Below are 21,130 nucleotides of genomic sequence, written 5' to 3'. Positions count from 1 at the left end.
GGCTGTAGGAAAGAAGGCATTCTGATTATATAATTCAGTCATTCAAGTACTTGAAGAATGGCCCTGAATACTGTGGGGCTACCCAAAGGTGAATAAGGCACAGCCCTCTCTTCTCCCAAGAACAGCACTGCAGAGGGGAACGGGAACAGGGAGTGACAAGGCAAAGGAAAAGAACACAGACGACCGTCCCATGAAATACAGTGTGCAAAGTACGTGGGAGGGTAAAACCAACCACTAGGCTCGAAGACCCCTGAAGACAGGGCTGCTTCTCTGTCTTGTTTACTGCTGTATCCTGGGGCCTAGAACAGACTCTGGCACAAAGCAGGTGCTCTAATAACAGGCACGGAGTGAATGAGACCTCAAAGTTGAGGAAAGTACTTCCTAGTTTCCAAAACCATGAAACGCTACCAATAAATAGTGACTTTAGTTAATCTCACTTTAACTAAGAGATGAGGGTCTGACAGCTTTTCCGTGACCAATGAATGTCTCTGGGGGTAGACTAAGAGATTTTTTGAGGGCTGGGGTCACTGTCCTTTATCCCTGTACCCCAATCACCAGCACTTAGTAGGTCTTCAATCAACACTGAAGGAGTTGAGTTCCCATCGTGTCTCGGTGGTAACGAACCTGACTAGTATCCATGAGGATGTGGATTTGATCCCTGGTCTCACCCAGTGGGTTAAGTATCCAGCACTGCTGCGAGCTGCGGTACAGGTTGCAGACGCAGTTTGGATCTGGCGTTGCAGTGGCTGTGATGTAGGCCGGGGGCTACAGCTCCGATTCGGCCCCTAGCCCGGGAACTTCCATATGCTGTGGGTATGGCCCTAAAAAAGACAAAAAAAAAAATTATATCTATTGTCAGCACAATTCACAATGTCATATAACATACTGCCTTTATATTTTTAAAAACAGGTGTTGATCTTATCAAGATTGATAAGCTTCTTAAGAAAAAGGGCCACATCACGAATTGTTTCACATCCATCTCTGTACTGAGCAAAGCGCTGAGCACATGGTTAGCACTCAACAAACAGTTTTATTAACTCAAGATAAATGATGCCAACACTGGCCGGAATGAGGATCTTTTTTTTCTTTTTCTTTTTAGGGTTGTACCTGAAGCATATGGAAGTTCCCGGGCTAGGGGTCGAATAGGAGTTGCAGCTGAGGTCTACGCCACAGCCACTGCAACTCTGGATCCGAGCCACATCTGTGACCTACGCTGCAGCTTGCAGCAACTCCAGATCCCTACCCACTGAACAAGGCCAGTTATCGAACATGTCTCCACACAGACACTATGTTGGGTTTCTTAACCCTCTGAGCCACGGCAGGAACTCCTGGAATGAGGAGCTTAACTATATGAAATATAATAGTATATGTTCTACTGATTCTCAAATTTTAACATCCTAAACTTAATGTTGAAACAGACTTTTGTACATATAAATGTTTTTGACATAGAAATGTTGAAGTATTTCTTCTATTCCCAGATCTTGCTCCAAAGCCAAATAAGAAAGACAAAAAGGTACATAGTCACATTCCTTCTTTCAAATCAACCCCATGGGCCAAGGTCAGCAAACTTTTTCTGTAAAGGGCCAAAGAGTAAATATTTTCCACTGTGTGGGCCATATGGTCACTGTCACAACTATTCACCTCTGACACTGGAGCCTGAGAGCAGCTATAAACAATACATAAACATTCTGACTCTGTTCCAGTAAAGCTTTATTTACAAAAACAGACAGTGGGCCAGATTTGGCCCTCAGGCCTTAGTATGCTGATGCTTGTCACAGGTCAGTAAATTCTCTCCATATAATTCATCAGTTCTCACTTTTGCTCTAAAGGCCTGCCAGACAGACAGTTAAGGTATTCCTTCTCCTGTAGTTCCCATCATGGCTCAGTGGAAATGAATCTGATTAGTATCCATGAAGAAGAAAGTTCAATCCCTGGCCTTGCTCAGTGGGTTAAGGATCCGGCGTTGCCATGAGCTGTGGTAGGTCACATACGTGTCTCAGATCTGGCGTTGCAGATCTGGCGTTGCTGTGGCTATGGTGTAGGCTAGCGGCTACAGCTCTGATTCGACCCCTACCCTGGGTGCAGCACTAAAAAGACAAAAAAAAAAAAAAAAAAAAAATTCCTTTTCTTAGCTTAAGCTCATCACTATAAATAAACAAATAAACAATAACTCATAACTGCAGCCATCATTTACTGAGCTTGCATGTATGGGTACTATGCTAGTTGCCAGGTCCTTTTCATTACTATTACTGATTAGAAACCATTAAATCTATTTGACAAATAAAGAAATTGAGGCTTAGAAAAATTAAAGTTGTCCAAGGCCAGTGAGATCACTGAAGAGATCTCAGAAACTTCTAAAAGATCAGCTCCTGGTTACAGAGCAGAGACTGCATGGCCAACCACAGGCAGAGCAAAGCCAGGCCAGCACCTCCTAAATTTCAGAGTGTGTCTGTGATATGATCAGGCAATCTTCTAAAAAATCCTGCCAATCCAGTTGACAGCATACTTCAGTACTAAAATGTAAATCCTTAAGGAGCCTTTTACAATGGCAACATAGCTAAATCCAGCCTGGTTTGGAGGGACCTAAATTGGTTACATGATCTAGCAAACTAATCTAGATGTCACCCTCTCATAGAGAAAAGCTTTCTTTAGGAAGGTACATGGTAGTGATCTCAAACTTAAATGAGCACAATAATACTAATATTAATGATAATAATAATGAGTCAACGATGACTGGAGAATCTACTATGCATCCGCCTCAGGGGTAAGCCCTTTACATGTATTAACTCATGTAATTCTTAAAAACATCTGGGAAGTAGTTCCATATTTCCATTATACCGATAAGAAAACCAAGGCACAGAGTTTAAAACTTATCCAAGATCACAGGGTAAGAGCAAGGCTATTTAAAATTCAGAAAACTGGGCCCCAATTCCAGAGATTCTAAAGGAATGAATCTCAATAAGGCCCCAGAATATGCATTTTTAACGATTTTTAACTGGCTAGTGAGGCTGGTGAGAATCAAAACATTTTACAAATCCTGGAGGCATGCTGGAATCTGTAATGCCCAGATATGCTTGATCTTGACTCCCTGACATCACTGGCTTATTCATCCACACTCAGTGTTGCAGGGGACCAACAAACCTTGTAGAATCCCGCCCCTGGTTCGTCAGGCTGAAATCCAAGCTTGTACATCCACCTATTTAAGAGAGTATACTGCCAAGAGATTAAGCACTTGGCAATTTGAAAATGAATCTAATCTGAAGTTACCCAGTAACATAACCAATTACCCACCTACTTTGCCATTTTCCTCCTCTAAAGAGCTACTGGCTGAATATGGCAATTGTAGGTAATTACTAAAGACACAACTCCTTGCATATGGCCCTGCTCTTCACTTTCATAATAATTTAAGACAGTATCATGATTAGGCCCAGAAGCCTCCATATAGACATAAAAGTTATTATGTTTCTTATTTATAAATTAAGAAGATCTAGAATAAAGACCACCATAATCATAACCCTTTTCTATTTGTCATATACAGTTCTAATGCAGTTTTGCCCATAATAATGCTTCTTGATATTTTTAGCAATCCACAGTCAGTCTTATTATTGTTCCCATTTTGCTGCTGAAGAAACTGAGACTCAGAGTATTGTTGATTATTCAAGGTCAAACAAACAGTAAGTTGCAGAATTAAGATGTGACTCTTTCTGGAATGTTCTTCCTCAACACCAGCTGCCGGCATGCAAGTACGTAAAGGCAGCAGTGATATAAGCAATCCAGACATTATCATAATTATTGAAACTAGTAATAGGTTGTTAATGATTATTAATAATGGTCTTAAAATGTAACTGTTATTGTTATATGTATATCACTGGTAGGATTAACTGAACTTTATAGAATAAGAAAGCTTCTGCTACCTAAATATTTGGTGACCTTTAGAAAAGCTGACTGACTAGTCATAGTTTTAAATTGTACAAGAAACTGCCCACATTAATATACATTTCTAGAATATAATATGATGTATTCAAGCTCTAGTTTCAAAGGTACGTTTCGGCAGGAAAATAAACCAAACCTAAAGCTTAAGAAGGCCTAGGTTCTAGCCAGTGACCTTTGACAAACCATATCACCTCTCCTAGCCTCTGTCCCCATCTGTAAAATGGGCATACAAAGTCCTCCCTTTTCCGTCCTCCTACAAGTATTGCAAAGATCAGTAAGAAAATTTCCCTCCCTTGCCACAAAAAAAGCCCTCTGCAGATCACAGCAAACCACACAGGGACGCTATTTCTAATCTCACACAATGATAATTTTCCTGTATTTAGAACTGACGTCTTTATATTTCAAGAAATCATGAAAAGACAGAATGGTTCTCTTAAACCAAAAAAGCATACCGAGTCCTGGCTGTCCTTTCAAAATGGATGCTGATGTCAGCTCAATCAAGAAATTATTAACCTCCATTTGGTTACTTAAAATAAACTGCACTGGCTGATGAAATGTGCTGAACATTTTCTCCAAGTAACAGTGCACATCACCAAGAAACCTTTCTCGTTCAGTTATGCATTGCAAATGGCAAATGCATCATTCAAAACTATTTAAAATCAATAATAAAAATCGTTTCCCTGTATATAAACAAGTTAATAGAGTAAGTGAAAACAAAGCAAATGTCTTAATGAGAGAGCCCTGTTGGCCCCTCTAGGTGCCAGCGGTAAATGCCGGTTTCTGTAGGCTCTCCTCCAGAGAGGGCTGCTGTTATTCTGCTAATGAATGACTAACTTGGGCCAGGGGGGAAATGACATCAACAGGGTGGAAAACCGATCTGCATTGGGAAACTTTCTACCTGCTTTACATTTGTCACAATTATTTTGCACAATGCAGCCTGCATTTGCATAATTTTTAGGCGTGTCATTATCGCAATTGAAAATTGTTTTAATATGGCTGAATAATTCACAATGACATCAGCCAAAGTCCTAATGAAATATACAAGTATAATCATACAGCTAATTACCAGCCGTGTTAGCATTAAAAAACAAATCATGCATAACATTAGACGATGTATATGCAGCTGAGGATTATAAATAGAGCCATCTCCCTCCCCAAGCCCCCTAGAGTTTACTTTTAAATGGCAAGATTAATTTTCTCAGGTATGGCTCATATAGCCGTGACAAAAGGCAAAGATCATTAAAATGGTTCGCTTACATTTCCCCATAATGAATGATTTCTTTTAAAAAATCGTGTACTTAAAAATGTATCTATTCACTATCAGCAGTTCTAACAGTTCTTCGGCTAATATTTCTTTTATTCTTACATCAGAATTCATTAATTACATAACAGAAATTAAAACTGGACCAAGTGGGGTCAATTCGGGGTCTTTCAAAAATATTCCAATTTCAATTAAAGAAAAAAAAGCGTGGTCACAAAATATCCCATAAAACACTGAATAATTTCCTTCTGGGTTTAGTCAGAAGTCTATTAGGCACCAGGTCTTTTCTGGATATTTAATCCTTCCCTTTTCCAGATCACAGGCCATGTTGAAGTAATAAATTTGAAAAGCAAATAATAAGAAATCAGGAGGGGGGAGGGGGAGGAAGACAGCTGCGCAGGAAAGTTGGGTCGGGGAGGGGGCCGAGCTAGACCTTGGGAGGGAGAAAGAGCTCAACCTGTTGGTAGGCTGCAGTATTTTTCACAGTATTTCCAAACAACACCTTTGTAAAACTGCCGGCAGACGTCGGGAAATGTGAACGTTTAAAACCCAAAGCTGGCGGGGAGGGCGGAGGGGCGCTGGGGGGTGGGGGGAGGCGGAGGCGTTCGGGAGGAGGGAGGGGCTTATTTCCGAAGAGGCAGATCCGAAGGCGAACATTTTGACGAACTCCAGTAATTAACCGGCATAGACCACTGATGGGTAATTCGATCCTGGGGAGAAGAGTGAACGCGAGATGCCAAAAGTACAATCAACTCCATAAGACCAAGGAATTCTGGAAGGACTGGCAGGCAGCTTGGAGCACCGGGATGAGTTAAACGGCGAACCATTCATTTAACAAAAAGATCCTTACACCTACCTCGAAAGCTCGAGAGCCTGGCACAGAGCTAGCTGCCCTCAAAAGTCTGACTTTGATTACCCAGCTCTCGCTTGGGCAACACAAAGCCTGGCCAGGCGGCCGTGCGCCCTCCCTCCCCGCCGCGTCGAGGGTACAGCCTCCCCAAAATAGTTCCCTCTGTAGGTACCACGGCGCTGAGGTCGGTCAGCTGACGGAGGGAGCCCGCAGAACTGCGGTCACTCATGAAATGACAGAGCCGAAGAGAAGCGACCGTCCCGGTGCCCGGTGACAGTGGGCTCACCTCGGGCGTCCTCCCGGGAGCGCGGCGAGCGCCCCCGTGGCCGCCCAGAAACGTGCAGGGGAGGCTCGGTCCCTCCCCACCCTCCCCCGGAGCGCCGTCTGGGCACTGAGGACGCCGGACCCGCAGGGCCACTGGGCGAGCACACACCCCTCTGCCCTTCCCTCCCGTGTCCACGTCCCACACATCCCCAAAAATCGCGTTGGAAGACGACCACTTTGCGTGGAGTAATTGAAAACTAGAACATCAGATGTCTTGTTGGGGGGGAAGGGGGTGGGCACGAGAGATAGTTGTTACTGCTTAACGTGTTTGTGCCGGTTACACGACCGCTTTGAAATCCGCCCGGGCAGATCTGCAAGTTATTTGAATGTATTATTCCAGTACCTGTCATTTATCACTTTATTCAACACGTCTTTGCCAACTCAATAGCTTTTGATCTCACTCTGCCTCCATTTCGTAATTTCCGCCCTCTTAAACATATCAAATACTTACTTTAAAAAAAAATTAAAACGTGAACAATATCGAAACCTACCGAAAGAAATCCACCCATTCCCCGACCCAGCCAGACGCGAAGGTAAATTTTCAAAGGCAAAAAACATAAAAAGCATGTGATGTTCAGGCAGCAGTAGCAGGAGAGCGAACGATCTCTCTCTCTCTCTCTCTCTCACACACACACACACACACACGCGCACACACATCCTTGAACAAAACCCTTCTCGAACAAGTTATTTGATCTTGACTAAAATCAGCAGTTGGATCCTCTTTGTAAAGCTGACAGCCAAACTCTGACAATGGCAAAATACTCGAGCCCCAGCTAGTGGCGCTACCCCTTTAAAAAAGGAGTCGATCCTGCTCGCCTGCAGAAGTGAATACAGTATTTTCAAGCTTGCCCTGTAATAAGCATTACTGGGGGAAAAATAATAAAGGAAGAAGAAAGGGAGATATAAGTTTACCACCTCGCCATGGTCGCTATTTCTGCCCTGGGGAGTGTCTTCTGGGAGGAAATAAAGTTTAGAGCTGGATAAAAGTTGCCGGCTGGTCCTCTCTTCCCACAACAGCTGGAGCTCCGCTATGCAAATCGGATCCTTTGGCGTACATCTTACAAAGAAAAAGTCGCCAAGGGACAAAATTCTTGGTTTGCCTTCAAGGTGGAATTGAAAAGCCTTGTAGAAAATGTAAGGTCCGTGCAAGCCACACGGTGAGCCGACCCACTGCAGGGGAAAAAAGCACCAAATAAATAATGTAGCCATCAGAGCACAAACGTCTATTCCCAGACATATTTACACACAGACATCCACACTCTTAATACAGAAGAGGCAACAGATATAAAGCTGGGTGGAAAATAATAGAGCCCACAAAATTTCTGCCTCCCTTAAAAGAAAAAAAAAAAACCCTCAGCCCCCCCCCCCCCCCGCCACCTCTCCCTACCTCTCCATCTGAGGAGGTAAAATTACATTATGTATGTATGATCGGTGCAGGGATTTTTTTAAACAATAAAAATGATTTGGGGGGATGCAGAGGGTAAAAGTTTGGTGAAAAGTTTGTGGGGGGTGTGGGTGGGTGCAGAGGTGTGGGTAAGCTGGGGGCCTGGGGGGTGCCGGGGGGGTGCCGGGATCGGAGGAGCGGAGAAGAGCGAAATACCTGGAGTGAGTTGGGCTCCATCTCGACGTTCTGAATTGATTGAACTCAACATTCTCTCCAAACTTGTTGGCTTGAATGGATTGCATCAGGTCCTGGCAGGGAAAAACATTCTCTGCCTTCAGCTGGCGTAATGTCTCAATATAAAACTAAGCCCTTGCCTCCCCCCCAGCACCAAAATGATTGAAAATATGTCCTAATATTTCTCTGACGACTCAATTTTCAGCTCCTGTCAGAACTGTGTAGGGTTCCTTCCAAATGTGGGTTGATCAAATTCATAATCGGGAGAAAGGCTCCGTCCAATCTCGGCGGGAAGCGGATGGATCAAGGCAAAAAACATATAGGAAGGTTTGTAAAAATAAAATCTACTCTTAAATTGTGCAAAGATGAGATCTCCCTCTTCTCTGTCTCCCTTGTCTAGGGGTATCGTTTGGTGAGATTTTTTGGAGGAGACAAGAGGTAGCGAGCTCCGCTGTGCATCTGACAGGACCTGCTTGTATATGTCTAATATAAAGAACATTTCCTGCAGAGATTCCGGGGCGCTGCTCCTCTTTCTAATGCTCCTTAGCAGATTTGCTGTTATTAGACATGTAGATTTGTTTGATAGTTAAATTACGCTTCCTCACTGCCATGTTTTCGAGAACTAATCTGTTAAATTATCTTTTGATGCCTATTTACATGGAAGAGAAAAGTGGGTTATCGATTATATAAACATATAAATATTAATGCATTTGTTCGCTTCGCAAAAAAAAACACTCAGCAAAAAAAAAAAAAAACAGAAAGACAAGTGAGCAGTGCACACACATTTCAGGATTTTGCAAACAATATTGAACGGACAGCGACTGCATTTAGGGACTGGAACAATAAACGATGCATGATAAATCAATAAATGCGAGCAGCGAGTCTGCTCGGAATATGAATTCAGGCTCCCGGTTCTGCGTGTGCATTCTTTAATTTTGAAGTATATACACTAGTACGTGTTTACAATGCTGATGGACGCCAAGGGCGCTCTCAAATGATAATGTGTTTATATAACCCAGCGCTACAGGAATAATATACCGACTCCTACCCCACCCCCAACCCCTCCCCCGCCAAAAAAGGGAGGGGAGCTTCCTCAATAATAGTTTGAAACTGAAAAAATCCATTTGCAAACTAGTTAAATACAACCAGAAATTAAGCTGTTGAAAACCGGGGGCATGAACCGTAAGACAATAAAGGCTTTAAATGTGTATATTTATTGTTCTGGAGCCCTGGAGCATTGCGAGGTTTGCATGCACGGCTATTATGCAAACACAGAGAAACTTAAGAGCGACAGAACAAGGAACAGGCAGAGACTGCAAAGCCCTCGCTCGCTCCGACCCAGCTGCCGGTCCTCCGCCAGGCTAGATTGCATTTTCGCAGTGTTGATGTAAAATGGTGTACTCGCTTCCCCCACGCTCCCCCACCCCCTTCTCGGCTCTCCTCCCACTCCTTTCAGTATACCCCCCCCCCGCCTCCGATTTTATTATATTGGCACCAATCTTTCCAAAGTGGGTCTGGCATGCTAAAAAAGTAAACATGTACTATATGGGGAATAAGGTCTGTTATAGTATGACAGTTGAAACTTGATCTGTGATAAAATTACAGGATGTTGAAATTACTAGTAAGCTATTTTTAACGCTTTCGCAACGTTTCACCTCTAGTCACAGCATCTAGTTGAAACAGGATTACTTTAATGAAAATTATATTCACATGGCTGAAGTTAATACACCCGGCAGAGCACAAATGCCTCATATTCAGTGACTTGAGGTGGAAAGACCCTCTCTGTGTATTTTTATGCCTTTTCATAACGTCTGAGTCCGATGCAGTAAGAATTAGGGCACTTAACATTATCTAAACCACATTTTTGATTCAGAACATGGGGAAGTAATAAAAGGCAAGATCTATCTCGTTTCTATACACACAGAGATAAACGAAAGAAAATGGCAGATCCTCCAATTACAATAAGTAATAAAAGCCCATGCCAAAGAGCCGGTATTCTGAAAGATGTTGAAAACTATTTTAATAATTTAAAGTAATATCACAACTCTGCACAGTGGAGGAGGACAATGTAACCATTCGCAGTCTCCCATCTTTTGCATTAGTCAAATTATGACTTGCACATCACTCTTTAATTATCTGCCTTGAAATTTCATCTGATCTTTCTATTTTATAAACATGGGTTACAAAGAGAAATTACAGCTCTCTGGCGCTTTCTCTCTTTTTAACTTTATGATGCATACTGCAAACGTTTGATTAGAATAACCCATTTTGTTCATTTTTTTACATATGAATGAACTTGACTGAAGGGCATTTTACATGTACTTTTTTTTAAATATAGGAGAGATGCCCTAGGCTTCAATTAGTCTCTGTCCTGTTAGTGTAAATATATATGTCCAGTTCAAGAAATCCTATATTAAAAAACTTGAGTTGCAGTATTTTGACAAGATCATATTTGAGATCGACTGTGAGTCAGTTTCCTGTATGACCAATGCAGCAGCATTTATGCAGGAAACCTCAACAAAATGCCTGAGGGTATCCCTCGATTGTATATTAAATCTCTCTCTTAAAAAATACACAGCTCTTTACAGCATCTAAGCAACTTCTGCTGGGTTTTGGTGCTCTAAGTCTTTAAGGGTTTATAAGGAACCTAATTAGAAACGCTGTTTCTATGTCTCTTCAAGGTAGGCGTTAAACTAGGCTGCATGCTGCGTAATCTCTCTTCTCATAAACTCCCGATAAGGTTTTTGAGACGTTAACAATTGCAGGGATCTGAGTATTTTTGAATATCTGCAGTCTTGTAATCAGATGAATGCTAAATTTCAAAAGTGAATAATAGTACTCTCTTCCCTTTTTATAGCTCCACCACCAACAACCCCAAGAACACACTAAAATCTAACAAATCAAACCTCAGGTCCAATCCTATGAATGATTTTTAAAATTATAGATCACAATGGTGAGTGTTTACAAAAAAGAAAAAAAAAACAAAAAACTTATAAAAAAACCCCCTCTATTTTACCTCTTTAATAGGATGCTTGATAGGCACCTGTAAATTATCTGTGTAGCAAATATCCATACAAAGAAAGTTTCAATTAAGATAAGGAGATTGTATTGAAACAGTTCTTTGAAGTAATGTAGTTAATAGCCTGTTTGATTTCTGCTTGTGAGAGAGTAATAACGTGGATTCAAGGCTCCATCAATCACAGAGCAGATGTAAGACTTGAGACATGGAGACCCAGGGGAATAGAGGCAAACTCCTGCAGTGCAGGGTCCTTGGGCTAATGTAAAGTAAATACTCATAAACAGATTCAATGTTGTAAGAAGACGATCCATTCAGGACAGTTATAATCATGAAAGCAACTGCTTTATTTATCTATAAAAAAGCCTGTAGCTGGGACTCTGTGTGTATAAAGGAAGAATGGGGAGGGGGGAAGCCATGTGTGTTTATAGGGCACACTATTTCTGGACTCTTTCTTATGCTGAAACACAGGAACCGATCCCCACACATCTACATTCCTGCTGCTTTGCTAGCCCTCAACCCAACTCTCTGTTTTAAGTTATTGGGTTTATTTAAAAGGATAAAAATTTAAAAATCACTCTCACCTCTCACGGCGGGGGCGGGGGGGGGGGGCGACAGCAGACACATTTTTCCGTGTCTGTGAATCGTTTCATATAGGATCAGGAGGATTAAGTTAGTTGCAAAAACCAACAATGACATAATTAGGCAGCTTGGACCATAATAAACAGGATCACTTTAAAGAAAAGAAAAAAAGTACAGTTTGAAGAAAGAAGGCGACCATTTCGAAAATTCAAACCTCTCTGACCACCTCTGGGCCTCCCCCTCCCCCAAATTACAATAGACAACTGAAACATTTTTGACCTTGGCTATAATAATACTTCATGTTTTAGCACTTTAGTCAGCATTTTATCTACTAATTGCTACACACTACCGCATGTGGCTCGAATCTGCCACTGCAGCTTTCTTTCATTGGTGAGGGAATTGTTTGATAAAGACTGTGAATTCAACCTGGCTGTTTCCTTTCTTGCTCCCCCTAGGCTCCCCCCACCACTCCCCCCCCCCTTTCTTTTCTCATCCACCTAGAAGCTGCTATATTTTTCCAGAAAACACCTCACGGGCCAGAAAAGGGACGGTGAATGCTTCTCTAGTCTTCCATCGCTTAAACTCGGGCCACTTTGGCGATAGGAAGGCAAAGGAGGAAGGAGTGGGGCGAAGGGAGTGGAGGGGAGGAGGGGATCCTGCCTCTTGATGGACCTGAAGCTAAGTGATTCTGCACATTGATCCCTTGGCTTGTCCATCGCTGGTTAGAAGTCCGTGGGACTCCGTTGCCCCCTTGGGGACCTCGAGTTAGAGGCTCTCTCCGGTCTTGCTTGGTCAAGAGGTGGGGCTCGAGAGGGGTACCCCCGGAGTCTGCAGACCGATTCGTGGATTGAAAAGCCAGGAGTGTCTGAGGGTCAGCCACCACCTAGTCCCCTCACCCCGCCTTCCAAGCCTGGCGCCATCGTGAGCGGAGGGGGTGGGTGGCGTTATTAATAAAGCGGCCTCCAGCAGAGCAGGCTCGCCAAGTCTTGGTTCAACAAGTCTATTGGTTCGAAGGAGGATAAACCGGGTTATACGGGTCATCGCTTTCCAGGAGACCTCTAGTGGTCACAGGTTGAGCTACATCTTAAATTTGGGCCTTATTATTTGTCGCTTGTCTCCTGGGCACGGGTGGGGTGGGGGTGGGTCTCTAACTCAGGTCCCGGCAGTAAAGGCCGGTAGTTTGGGGTGGATTTCTCATGGACCTGAAGCCGGAGCCAAGAGCAGTAGTGGGGAACTCAGAGAAAGGATCTCCCTCCCCGCCCCGGGAGGGGTCGTGTGATGCCCTTTGTGGGCACTAGAGGCCCTAAGTTCTGCTAAGTACTGACGGAGACTTCCTTTCTTAGCTTGATTTTCCTCTCCATAGGGAGATTAATCAGATATTCTCAGGAAAGTTGGATTAAATTTGCCCAAGCGATTTCGTTACAATAGCAATGCCAAGTCTATTTTTTCTAATTTATTTGTAAATTAAAAGGCAAGTCACCCCAATCACACATACATCCAAACACCCCTTAATTTTAACAATTCATTGCCTTCAAGTGCCCTTGACATTTATGGGTTATTTAGTTTAGAAATAACTAAGCTCCTTTTTTCCCTCCATATTCTTTTTTTAAAAATTGCCTTCACTGCAATGATGTACGTATGACTTTTAACTAAATTGTGACCTTGTCCCTGTGACTGAAATGCCACACCATTCCATTCTAGGTGGTGACGTCCTAGGGGAGAGGGTGGTGGTGACTTACAGGCTTCTTGTTCTTCAGATTCATTTGTGACCCACATACTAATAAAGAATTTGATCAAACTGACCCCCAGCATGGTATTAAAAGGATTTCTGGGAACAGCTATCTTAGATCATACCAAAAACAGGTCCCAGCCATCTGAGGTTATGAAAACATCTTGCTATATCTGATTTTTAGAAAAGAAGACAAGAAAATGTACAGACATGGAGTATTGGCTCCTCTGGGGGACTCATATACTGCCTACTAAATTTTTTCTGTGTAGTTTCAAATGGACGTTAATGATGCCTTGTATTTGGTGATTTATAACTTAAAATTACTTGACAGGCATTAAGTAACTCATTACTTAAAAGCAGAGTGGGTATGGTAGGTAAATCACTAGCCTGAAAGTCAAGGGGCCATTCTTCACTGATTTTCTGTGTCTCCCTGTCCATGGCTATAATTATCCACAGGACTCAAGCCCTAATTCCAGCTCTGTCAGAATTTCTCAGATAATTGCCGCAGAATTTATCCAGACTGGTCATCTGTGTAGGAGCAGCCCCTGTGCTAGGCCATCAACCAAATGCATGGAAGTGCCAGCAAGTTCCTAGGCTGCCTCCACCTACATTTTGCGATGGCCACAGGCTGATAATTTTATGACTTGTTATTTCAAGTTGAAATATGTAAATGTAGTAATTCACTAAGGGTGTAAAGAGATCTGAGTACTTTGGAGGAAAAATATACCAAGAAGAATAGTGAAATTGTTTCTGTTCTCACCTTCAATCGGCTTTGGCCAAAATGAATTTGGGCAGGCTTTTCACAAAGAAGGGGCCAGATAAGTCTCAATCAGGGCTTATAATGCTATTCTCAGGGTGCACTGGGACCAGCTCTTGTGGACTGGCCAGAGTTAATTGCTACACTTTCAGGAATTGTGCAAGCTGGCTATTAAACAGTCTGTTAGTAAATATTGAATTATATATCTTGTACATCAACTATACTTTGATAAAAATTACATAAACTCACAAATACATTATTTAAAAAAGATAGTAATAAGGAAAACATTACTTTCTAATTATTTTACTACATTTTACTACTATCTATACTCTTGAGGTTATTTATACCTTATGTATTTTGATGGTTGCAATACCATATAATTGTGCGCTACTACCCATTTCTTCCTAATCTATGTCCATTGGCATTATGTTGGTAGCTTGAAATCGGCTGTGGTGGGGATATTTAGAGCATGGAACTCAGCAAACACTATAAATCAGGGCTTGATTATTGTATTGTTGATTGTTTAGATTTAAGAATGTGATGGAGAAAATGTAAATGTTGCAGATGAGATGATCCATTTTATGTTAACTGGGTCATGGGGTACCCAGGTATTTGGTCAAATATCACTCCGGATGTGTCTGTGAGGATGTTTTGGGATGAGGTTAACATTTGAATCAATGGACTGAATAAAGCAGGTTGCCCCCAACCCCACATGGGTGGGCCTCATCCAATCAGTTGAAGGCCTGAATAGAACAAAAAGTCCGAGTTAGAGGCACCTCCTGCCTAACTAATTGAGCTGGGACATGGGCCTCTTCCAGCCTTTGGACTTGGACTGAAACACTGGCTCTACATGGGTCTCAAGGCTGCTGATTTTGGGACTGAAATTCACACTGTAGCCTCTCCTGTTTCTCCGGGCTTTAGATTCACACTGGAACTAAATGTTGGCTCCCTGGGGTCTCCAGCTTACTGACTTGGGACTTCTCAGCCTCCACAAATTGTGTGATCCAAACAGATAGATAGATATATACACATTCCAAATGTATTTGTGTGTGTGTGTATGTGTGTGTGTGTGTGTGTAAACTGTGCAGGCCAGGAATCAAACCCACACGTCAGCAGCAACCCAAGTCACTGCAGTTGGATTCTTAACCCACTGTACCACAGCAGCAACTCCTTGGCTATGATTACAAGAATTCAGCAAAGAGTTGACAAAAGCTTTCTCTGAGAATAGATTGGCTCTATAAAACTTACTGTGAAGAGAGTGGTATATTTTATTATTATTTGTGCTATACTTCTATACATCAGCAACATGTATAATGAACTTATACACCTACACATATATCTAAACCATATCATAGTAGACCATATGTACATATCTATATCTACATCTAGATCTAGATATATAAAAACTAAGACACACATACCTCTTTTGGGTTGGGGAGCTAGTTAAATATTTAGAAGCACATTTCTGTCTAAAGGAAGCTTTCAGCCTGACATGCAACTCAAACTTCTAGAGCAAGGTCTGGCAAACTCTAGCCTACTACCTGGTTTCATACAACCCATGAGCTCAGATTATGTTTTACATTTCTAAATGGTTGGTAAAGAGTGAATAATATCTTGTGACATATAAAAATATATGAAATTCAAATTTCAGTGTCCGTAAATAAATTTTGTTGGAACTCAGCCAAGCTCATTCATTTACGTATTGTCTATGGCATCTATCATGCTAAAACAGCAGAGTTGAGTAGTTGCTACAGAGACCGTTTGGCCCTCAAAGCCTAAAATATTTACTCTCTTGCTTTTTGTGGTAGAAGTTTGCAGTAGAAATCGTTCTAGAATACGTAGGTATGTTCTTTGGCTGGCAGTGGTAGACCCAACCCAATGACCCTTTTGAAGTCTTATTCATTGGTCACAGAAATACTTTCTCAGTTAAGAGGTAGAGAAAATGGACCACCCAGAGCTGTGAAGTATTCAAATCATTGACTCATGAAAATAGGGATGAGGTGTGAGAGTTCCCCCTCCTCAGTTTGTGTTTTGACTCTGCATGATGGTGCTTCTCTTCCTGACGGCTTCTCCTAAAGGCTTGTATAATTTTGCTGGGTGCTGTTAAATATTTATTCAGTTTCCTTGTCCAGTGTGGTTCAGTTATTGTGTGTCTGTGTGTGTGATGGGACCCTTCAGGATTAAAGGTGCTATATAAATTGAGGATTATTTTATGACTTGTTATTTCAGGTTGAAATATGTAAATGTGGTAATTCACTAATGTTACATCAGCGCATAGATCTGGGAAACAAGAATGCATTATCCTTCCATTTGAGTCTAACATCATTTACATCCTTTTTTAAAATAAAAAAAAAAACACCCAATCAATTTTTTTTTTTAAATGAGGAAACGCAGTGGAGGAAAAAAAAATTCCTTTAATGCAATACTTCAGCTGAAAGTTTAATGACACAAAAGGCAGGCAATTCAAAGTTACAGTTCCCACAGCAACTGTAACTCTGCTATATAGCACATTTAGGCATAGATTTCACAGCATGTACTGCAATACAAAATACTCCACACTGGGCATGCAAGGGGGCAGAGTTATGGTTGCTATGGGTACCATGACTTTGAATTTCCAGATTTTTTGAGAGTTTAAATTCTCAACCAGAACATCACATTAATAGTTCATTTTTTTTGCATTGAAAATAATAAAGACTGTATCACTGTTTCCACTGTCAAACCTATCTCCAGCTCAGTCCACTGCTTAGTATAAATACCTACCCAAACATATTCACCCTACTTGCTAAAATTAAACACATGACCTCAGCCCAGGGAGTATTTTAGTTTGCAAATTTATATGCGATGACTTTTACTGGATTAACTAAATCTGCTCCCTCCTCCTTTCCAAAAAATCACCAATAGATTCAGGTTAACTCTTTCAGAATTTTAGCATATTTTATCAGTTATTCATGGGCTGAGAGGTTATGATAATCGTATTCATTGTGTGTGAATGTGATATATACATTTATAATTTATACTGTACTTCCAAAAAGAACTGGAGGGAGCTAACAACATGAATTCATTTATCCCTTAAAGATGCCATGCAGTTTTATGCCTTGATGGCTAGTGGTCTCAGGACCCTTTCACTTTTAAAAATTGTTGAAGACCTCAAAGAGCTTTTGTTTATGGTGGTTTGTATAAATACATAATATAAGTACCACATTAGAAATTATAGTTGAAATGTTTAAGTATTTTAAATATTCATTAACACATTAAAAATAACAAAATAAACTCATTACAATGTCAGCAGACATTTTATTTAATAAAAAGTAAACGTATTTTTTCAAAACAGAAACAGTGAAAAGAGAGGCATTGTTTTACTTTTTACAGATCTCTTAAATAGAAGGCAGCTGGATTCTCAGAGCTGCTTCTACCTTCAATCTGTTGAATATCACAAGTCACGTAGCTTCTGGAAAATGCCACTGTACTTTTGTGAGAGTACATGGGTAGAAAAAAGCAAATAATGTCTTAGGATTATTATGACTGTTATTTTAAACACCTGCAATAGTCTCAGGGATTCTCATGGATCCCCAGACTGCACTTTGATAATAAGTGCTCCGTGCATTTGCTTATGCTTTTCTTCCAAGCACACACCTCTTCCTTGAATACAGGAAAACTCCTATTCATGCTTCAAGGCACTAGGAAGAATTAATTGTTCCCTTAGCTGTATTTTCATAGCACTTTATACATGTGCTAATCTGAGATCTATTTTGTATTCTTATGATTGAATGTTTAAATGTCTTTCTTTTTTCTTTTTTTTTTTGCTGTTGATAGACTTCAAGTTGTTCAAAGAGGAACCATATCTTATACATTTTTTGCTCACTGTCTAGCATGGCATTCCATACGTAAGGGATGTGAGAATTCAACTCAACAAACAAATAATAAAATAGCTCCTATTCACTGAGTCCGTAATATATGTTAGTGAATGAGTATGAATTATCTCAATTGTAATCCTCATAAATAAAGCTATGAAGTTGGTACTGTTATTAGCAGTATCTTTTAAGTGAGGAAACAAAGGCTTGCCCAAAGTTGAGCAGCCATGGGTTATATACCATGCCAAGAAATATGGGGGACACTAAAAATGAGGAATCAGAATCTTCGCTAAAGGTATTTACAATCTACTTTGGGAGACAAGACAAAATGCACAAATTAAGGACAACTAACAATATGAAATTAACTAACAGACCACAAAGGCTATAATGAAAGATATACTTACTTTTTAGAAATGACTACTTACCCAATGAATTGTTTAGATTCAAACTTTTGGAGGATGCACTTCTATCAAAAAACCCTTGTTTTATAGATTCACAGACATACAGAACAGATTTGCGGCTGCTAAGGAGGAAGGGGGAGGGAGTGGGATGGATGGGGAGTGTGGGGTTAGTAGATGTGAACTATTACATTCAGAATGGATAAGCAATAAAGTCCTACTGTATAGCACAGGGAACCATATCTAGTCTCTTGGGATAGACCTTGACAGAAGATAACATAAGAAAGGGAATGTCTTCATATACACACACACACATCTACATACATAAATCCATATACATCCATACATATATGTATGTACATACACGTGTGTGTATATATATCAAAGAAGATATAGATATATGACTGGGTCACTTTGTTGCACAGCAGAAATTGACACATTTTAAATCAACTATACTTTAACAAAAAATAAAAAAAGTGGGAGTTCCTGTCATGCGCAGTGGAAACGAATCTGACTAGTATCCATGAGGACACAGGTTTGATCCCTGGCCTCACTGAGTGGGTTAAGGATCTAGCACTGCTATGAGCTGTGGTGTAGGTCACAGACAAGGCTTGGATCTGGCATTGCTGTGGCTGTGGTGTAGGCTGGCAGCTACAGCTCTGATTCAACCCCTAGCCTGGGAACTTCCATGTGCTGTGGGGCAGCCTTAAAAAGCAAAAAAAAAAAAAAAAAAAAAAAAAAAAAAGACAATAAAAATTTAAAAAGAAAAAATGAAAATCCTTGTTTTAGAATGCACACCAGATACATGTGTATTTGTTGATAAATTCTATATATACTACTGCTACTAATCTGTTGCAAATGTACTAATATATATAATCAGAAATATAAATTATGAAGAATTTTTAAAAAATGAGATAAAAATATGTATAAAGCCATTCAAAACTTTTTTTGCAGCATCCTCAATTATGATGAATTATGCACCCCACTCTGCAGTCAGTTCATCTAGACTCGTGGCAATCAGCTTTCACTGCACACTAGGCTCACCTGGGCAGCTGTTAAGATATGATGCTGGGGTTCCACCCCCAGGTTAATTAAATCAGACTCTTTGCGGGTGGATGGTCATAAGAGTTTTTTACCCTCTTGCCCCATCAAGGGATTCTAATGTGCAACCAGATGTGAGAATCATGGGTCCAGCCAATAAGGACTGTGGCAGAGGGCAGCCCTTAGGGAAGACATCACAGGGAGAAGGTATTAAAACAGCTTTGAGATTTTTTACTTGAAAGCATTGAAAAGTTCTGTTTGTAAACTCAGGTGTGCTGGTCTTCTAAATCCTCCTTGCCTAAGTCAGTACCCATGTTTTTATTTTTGGAAGCCATACCCATTTTGAGTGTCCCTGGCTTGTCAAGGTATGGAAGTGAGGAGCCCTGAGTTGTATCCTGGGCCTAACTGAAAATGTGTGTACAATAGTAGTAATTATGGGAGTCATGATTTCTGCTGTCGTACAATACTTTTCTTCAGGAAAGTACATTTGAGTCAACATATAGGGCCTTAAATGGGGTCATGACACGTTTGTTCTAGAAGGCGTCTTTTAGGATAGTACCCTTATTTTTACATAGGAGGAAGCTGAGCCCCAGAGATGGGAAGTGGTGTTGGGTGACTTATATAAGTCACAGCTCTGGAGAAAGTTTGGGACATTGGTAGGAGGGGAGAGGAGGATGACTATCCTTAGACAAATGGTTCTCAAATACACACTATAGAATTCCAGTTTTGTAAAGTGCCTTCAGTCATTCTGGTACAGGATATATGGACAGAATAAGCTAGAGTAATTGTGACTCCTCTATCTTCAACTAGTCCCCTCAACACTGGGATTGGGTTTAAACATTTTTTTTTTTTTTAAATTACATAGAAGACTCCTAAACTCCAAAAGTTAGGAAGCTCCCCATGCTTTCTGTTTTCCCTTTCTTGGATCTGTTGAGACTATAGTGACCCACAACCTTCTCTGTGAATGAAGAGGTTCAACTTAGATGAGTGCTGAGGGTCCTTTAGACCCTCTAGGAAATTTCTGGGGCTGTGTGCATTTCTGGATAGTGGTGCCCAACTCGAAGACAACAGTAGAACCCAAAATTGGGTTCTAAAAATTCCCCTTTGTGCTGCATAATAGGGAGAGGAGAGATATTCTTATCGAATTTGCATTTGGAGATCCAAAGGCTGGGGCAAATATAGCCATACCCACCAGGCCTGCCCAACAGGGGTCATTATGGGTGAAAGAAAACACAGCCTGGGAGCTCCTTGACCCCGGGGACAGTGTCATGCATAGACTAAGAAAACTTCATGTTGATGACTTGTCAAGGCTTTTTTTCATTTGGTTTAAATTGGTTTTCATGAAGTAGAAGACAATGAGTAAAACCATTCTTGTTCTTCATTCTTTATTTTTTTAATTAAAATTTTTTATTTTTGCTTTTTAGGGCCACATGTGTCACATATGGAAGTTCCCAGGCTAGGGGTCAAACTGGAGCTGCAGCTGCCAGCCAGGCCAGCACCACAGCCTCAGTAATGCGTGATCTGAGCCGTGTCTGTGACCTACACCACAGCTCATGGCAGTGCTGGATACTTAACCCACCGAGCAAGGCCAAGGATTGAACCTATGTGCTCATGTATACCAGTCAGGTTTGTTACTGCTGAGCCACAACTGGAACACCCCTTCATTCTTTAAAACACATGAAATGTTGGAAAAGTTCAAATGTAGGAGCTAGCATGATATCCATGTTCCTTTATGGGTTTTGTTTATGTCATCACTTCTGCATATCCCCC

At 41.1% G+C, this 21,130-nt stretch overlaps 1 protein-coding gene across 3 annotated transcripts in view; it reads right to left on the bottom strand.

Moving 5' to 3' along the window:
- ARID5B (AT-rich interaction domain 5B) overlaps window positions 1-8,464 on the bottom strand; it is a 189,883-nt gene extending 181,419 nt beyond the window's left edge. Inside the window, exons 1-2 of one of the 3 annotated variants that reach the window (XM_021072755.1) lie at window positions 7,969-8,464; window positions 7,284-7,538 (exon numbers count right to left, since the gene is read on the bottom strand). In XM_021072755.1, the coding sequence (XP_020928414.1) occupies window positions 7,284-7,538; window positions 7,969-7,989 (276 nt within the window). In that variant the 5' untranslated portion in view covers window positions 7,990-8,464. The other 2 variants (XM_021072758.1, XM_021072756.1) reach the window with 2 other exon arrangements.

Source organism: Sus scrofa, chromosome 14, assembly GCF_000003025.6.
Source record: "Sus scrofa isolate TJ Tabasco breed Duroc chromosome 14, Sscrofa11.1, whole genome shotgun sequence".
NCBI classification, from domain to species: Eukaryota; Metazoa; Chordata; class Mammalia; order Artiodactyla; family Suidae; genus Sus; species Sus scrofa.
The sequence above is the reverse complement of the archived record's forward strand: the minus strand, read 5'-3'. Positions and strand labels throughout refer to the sequence as shown.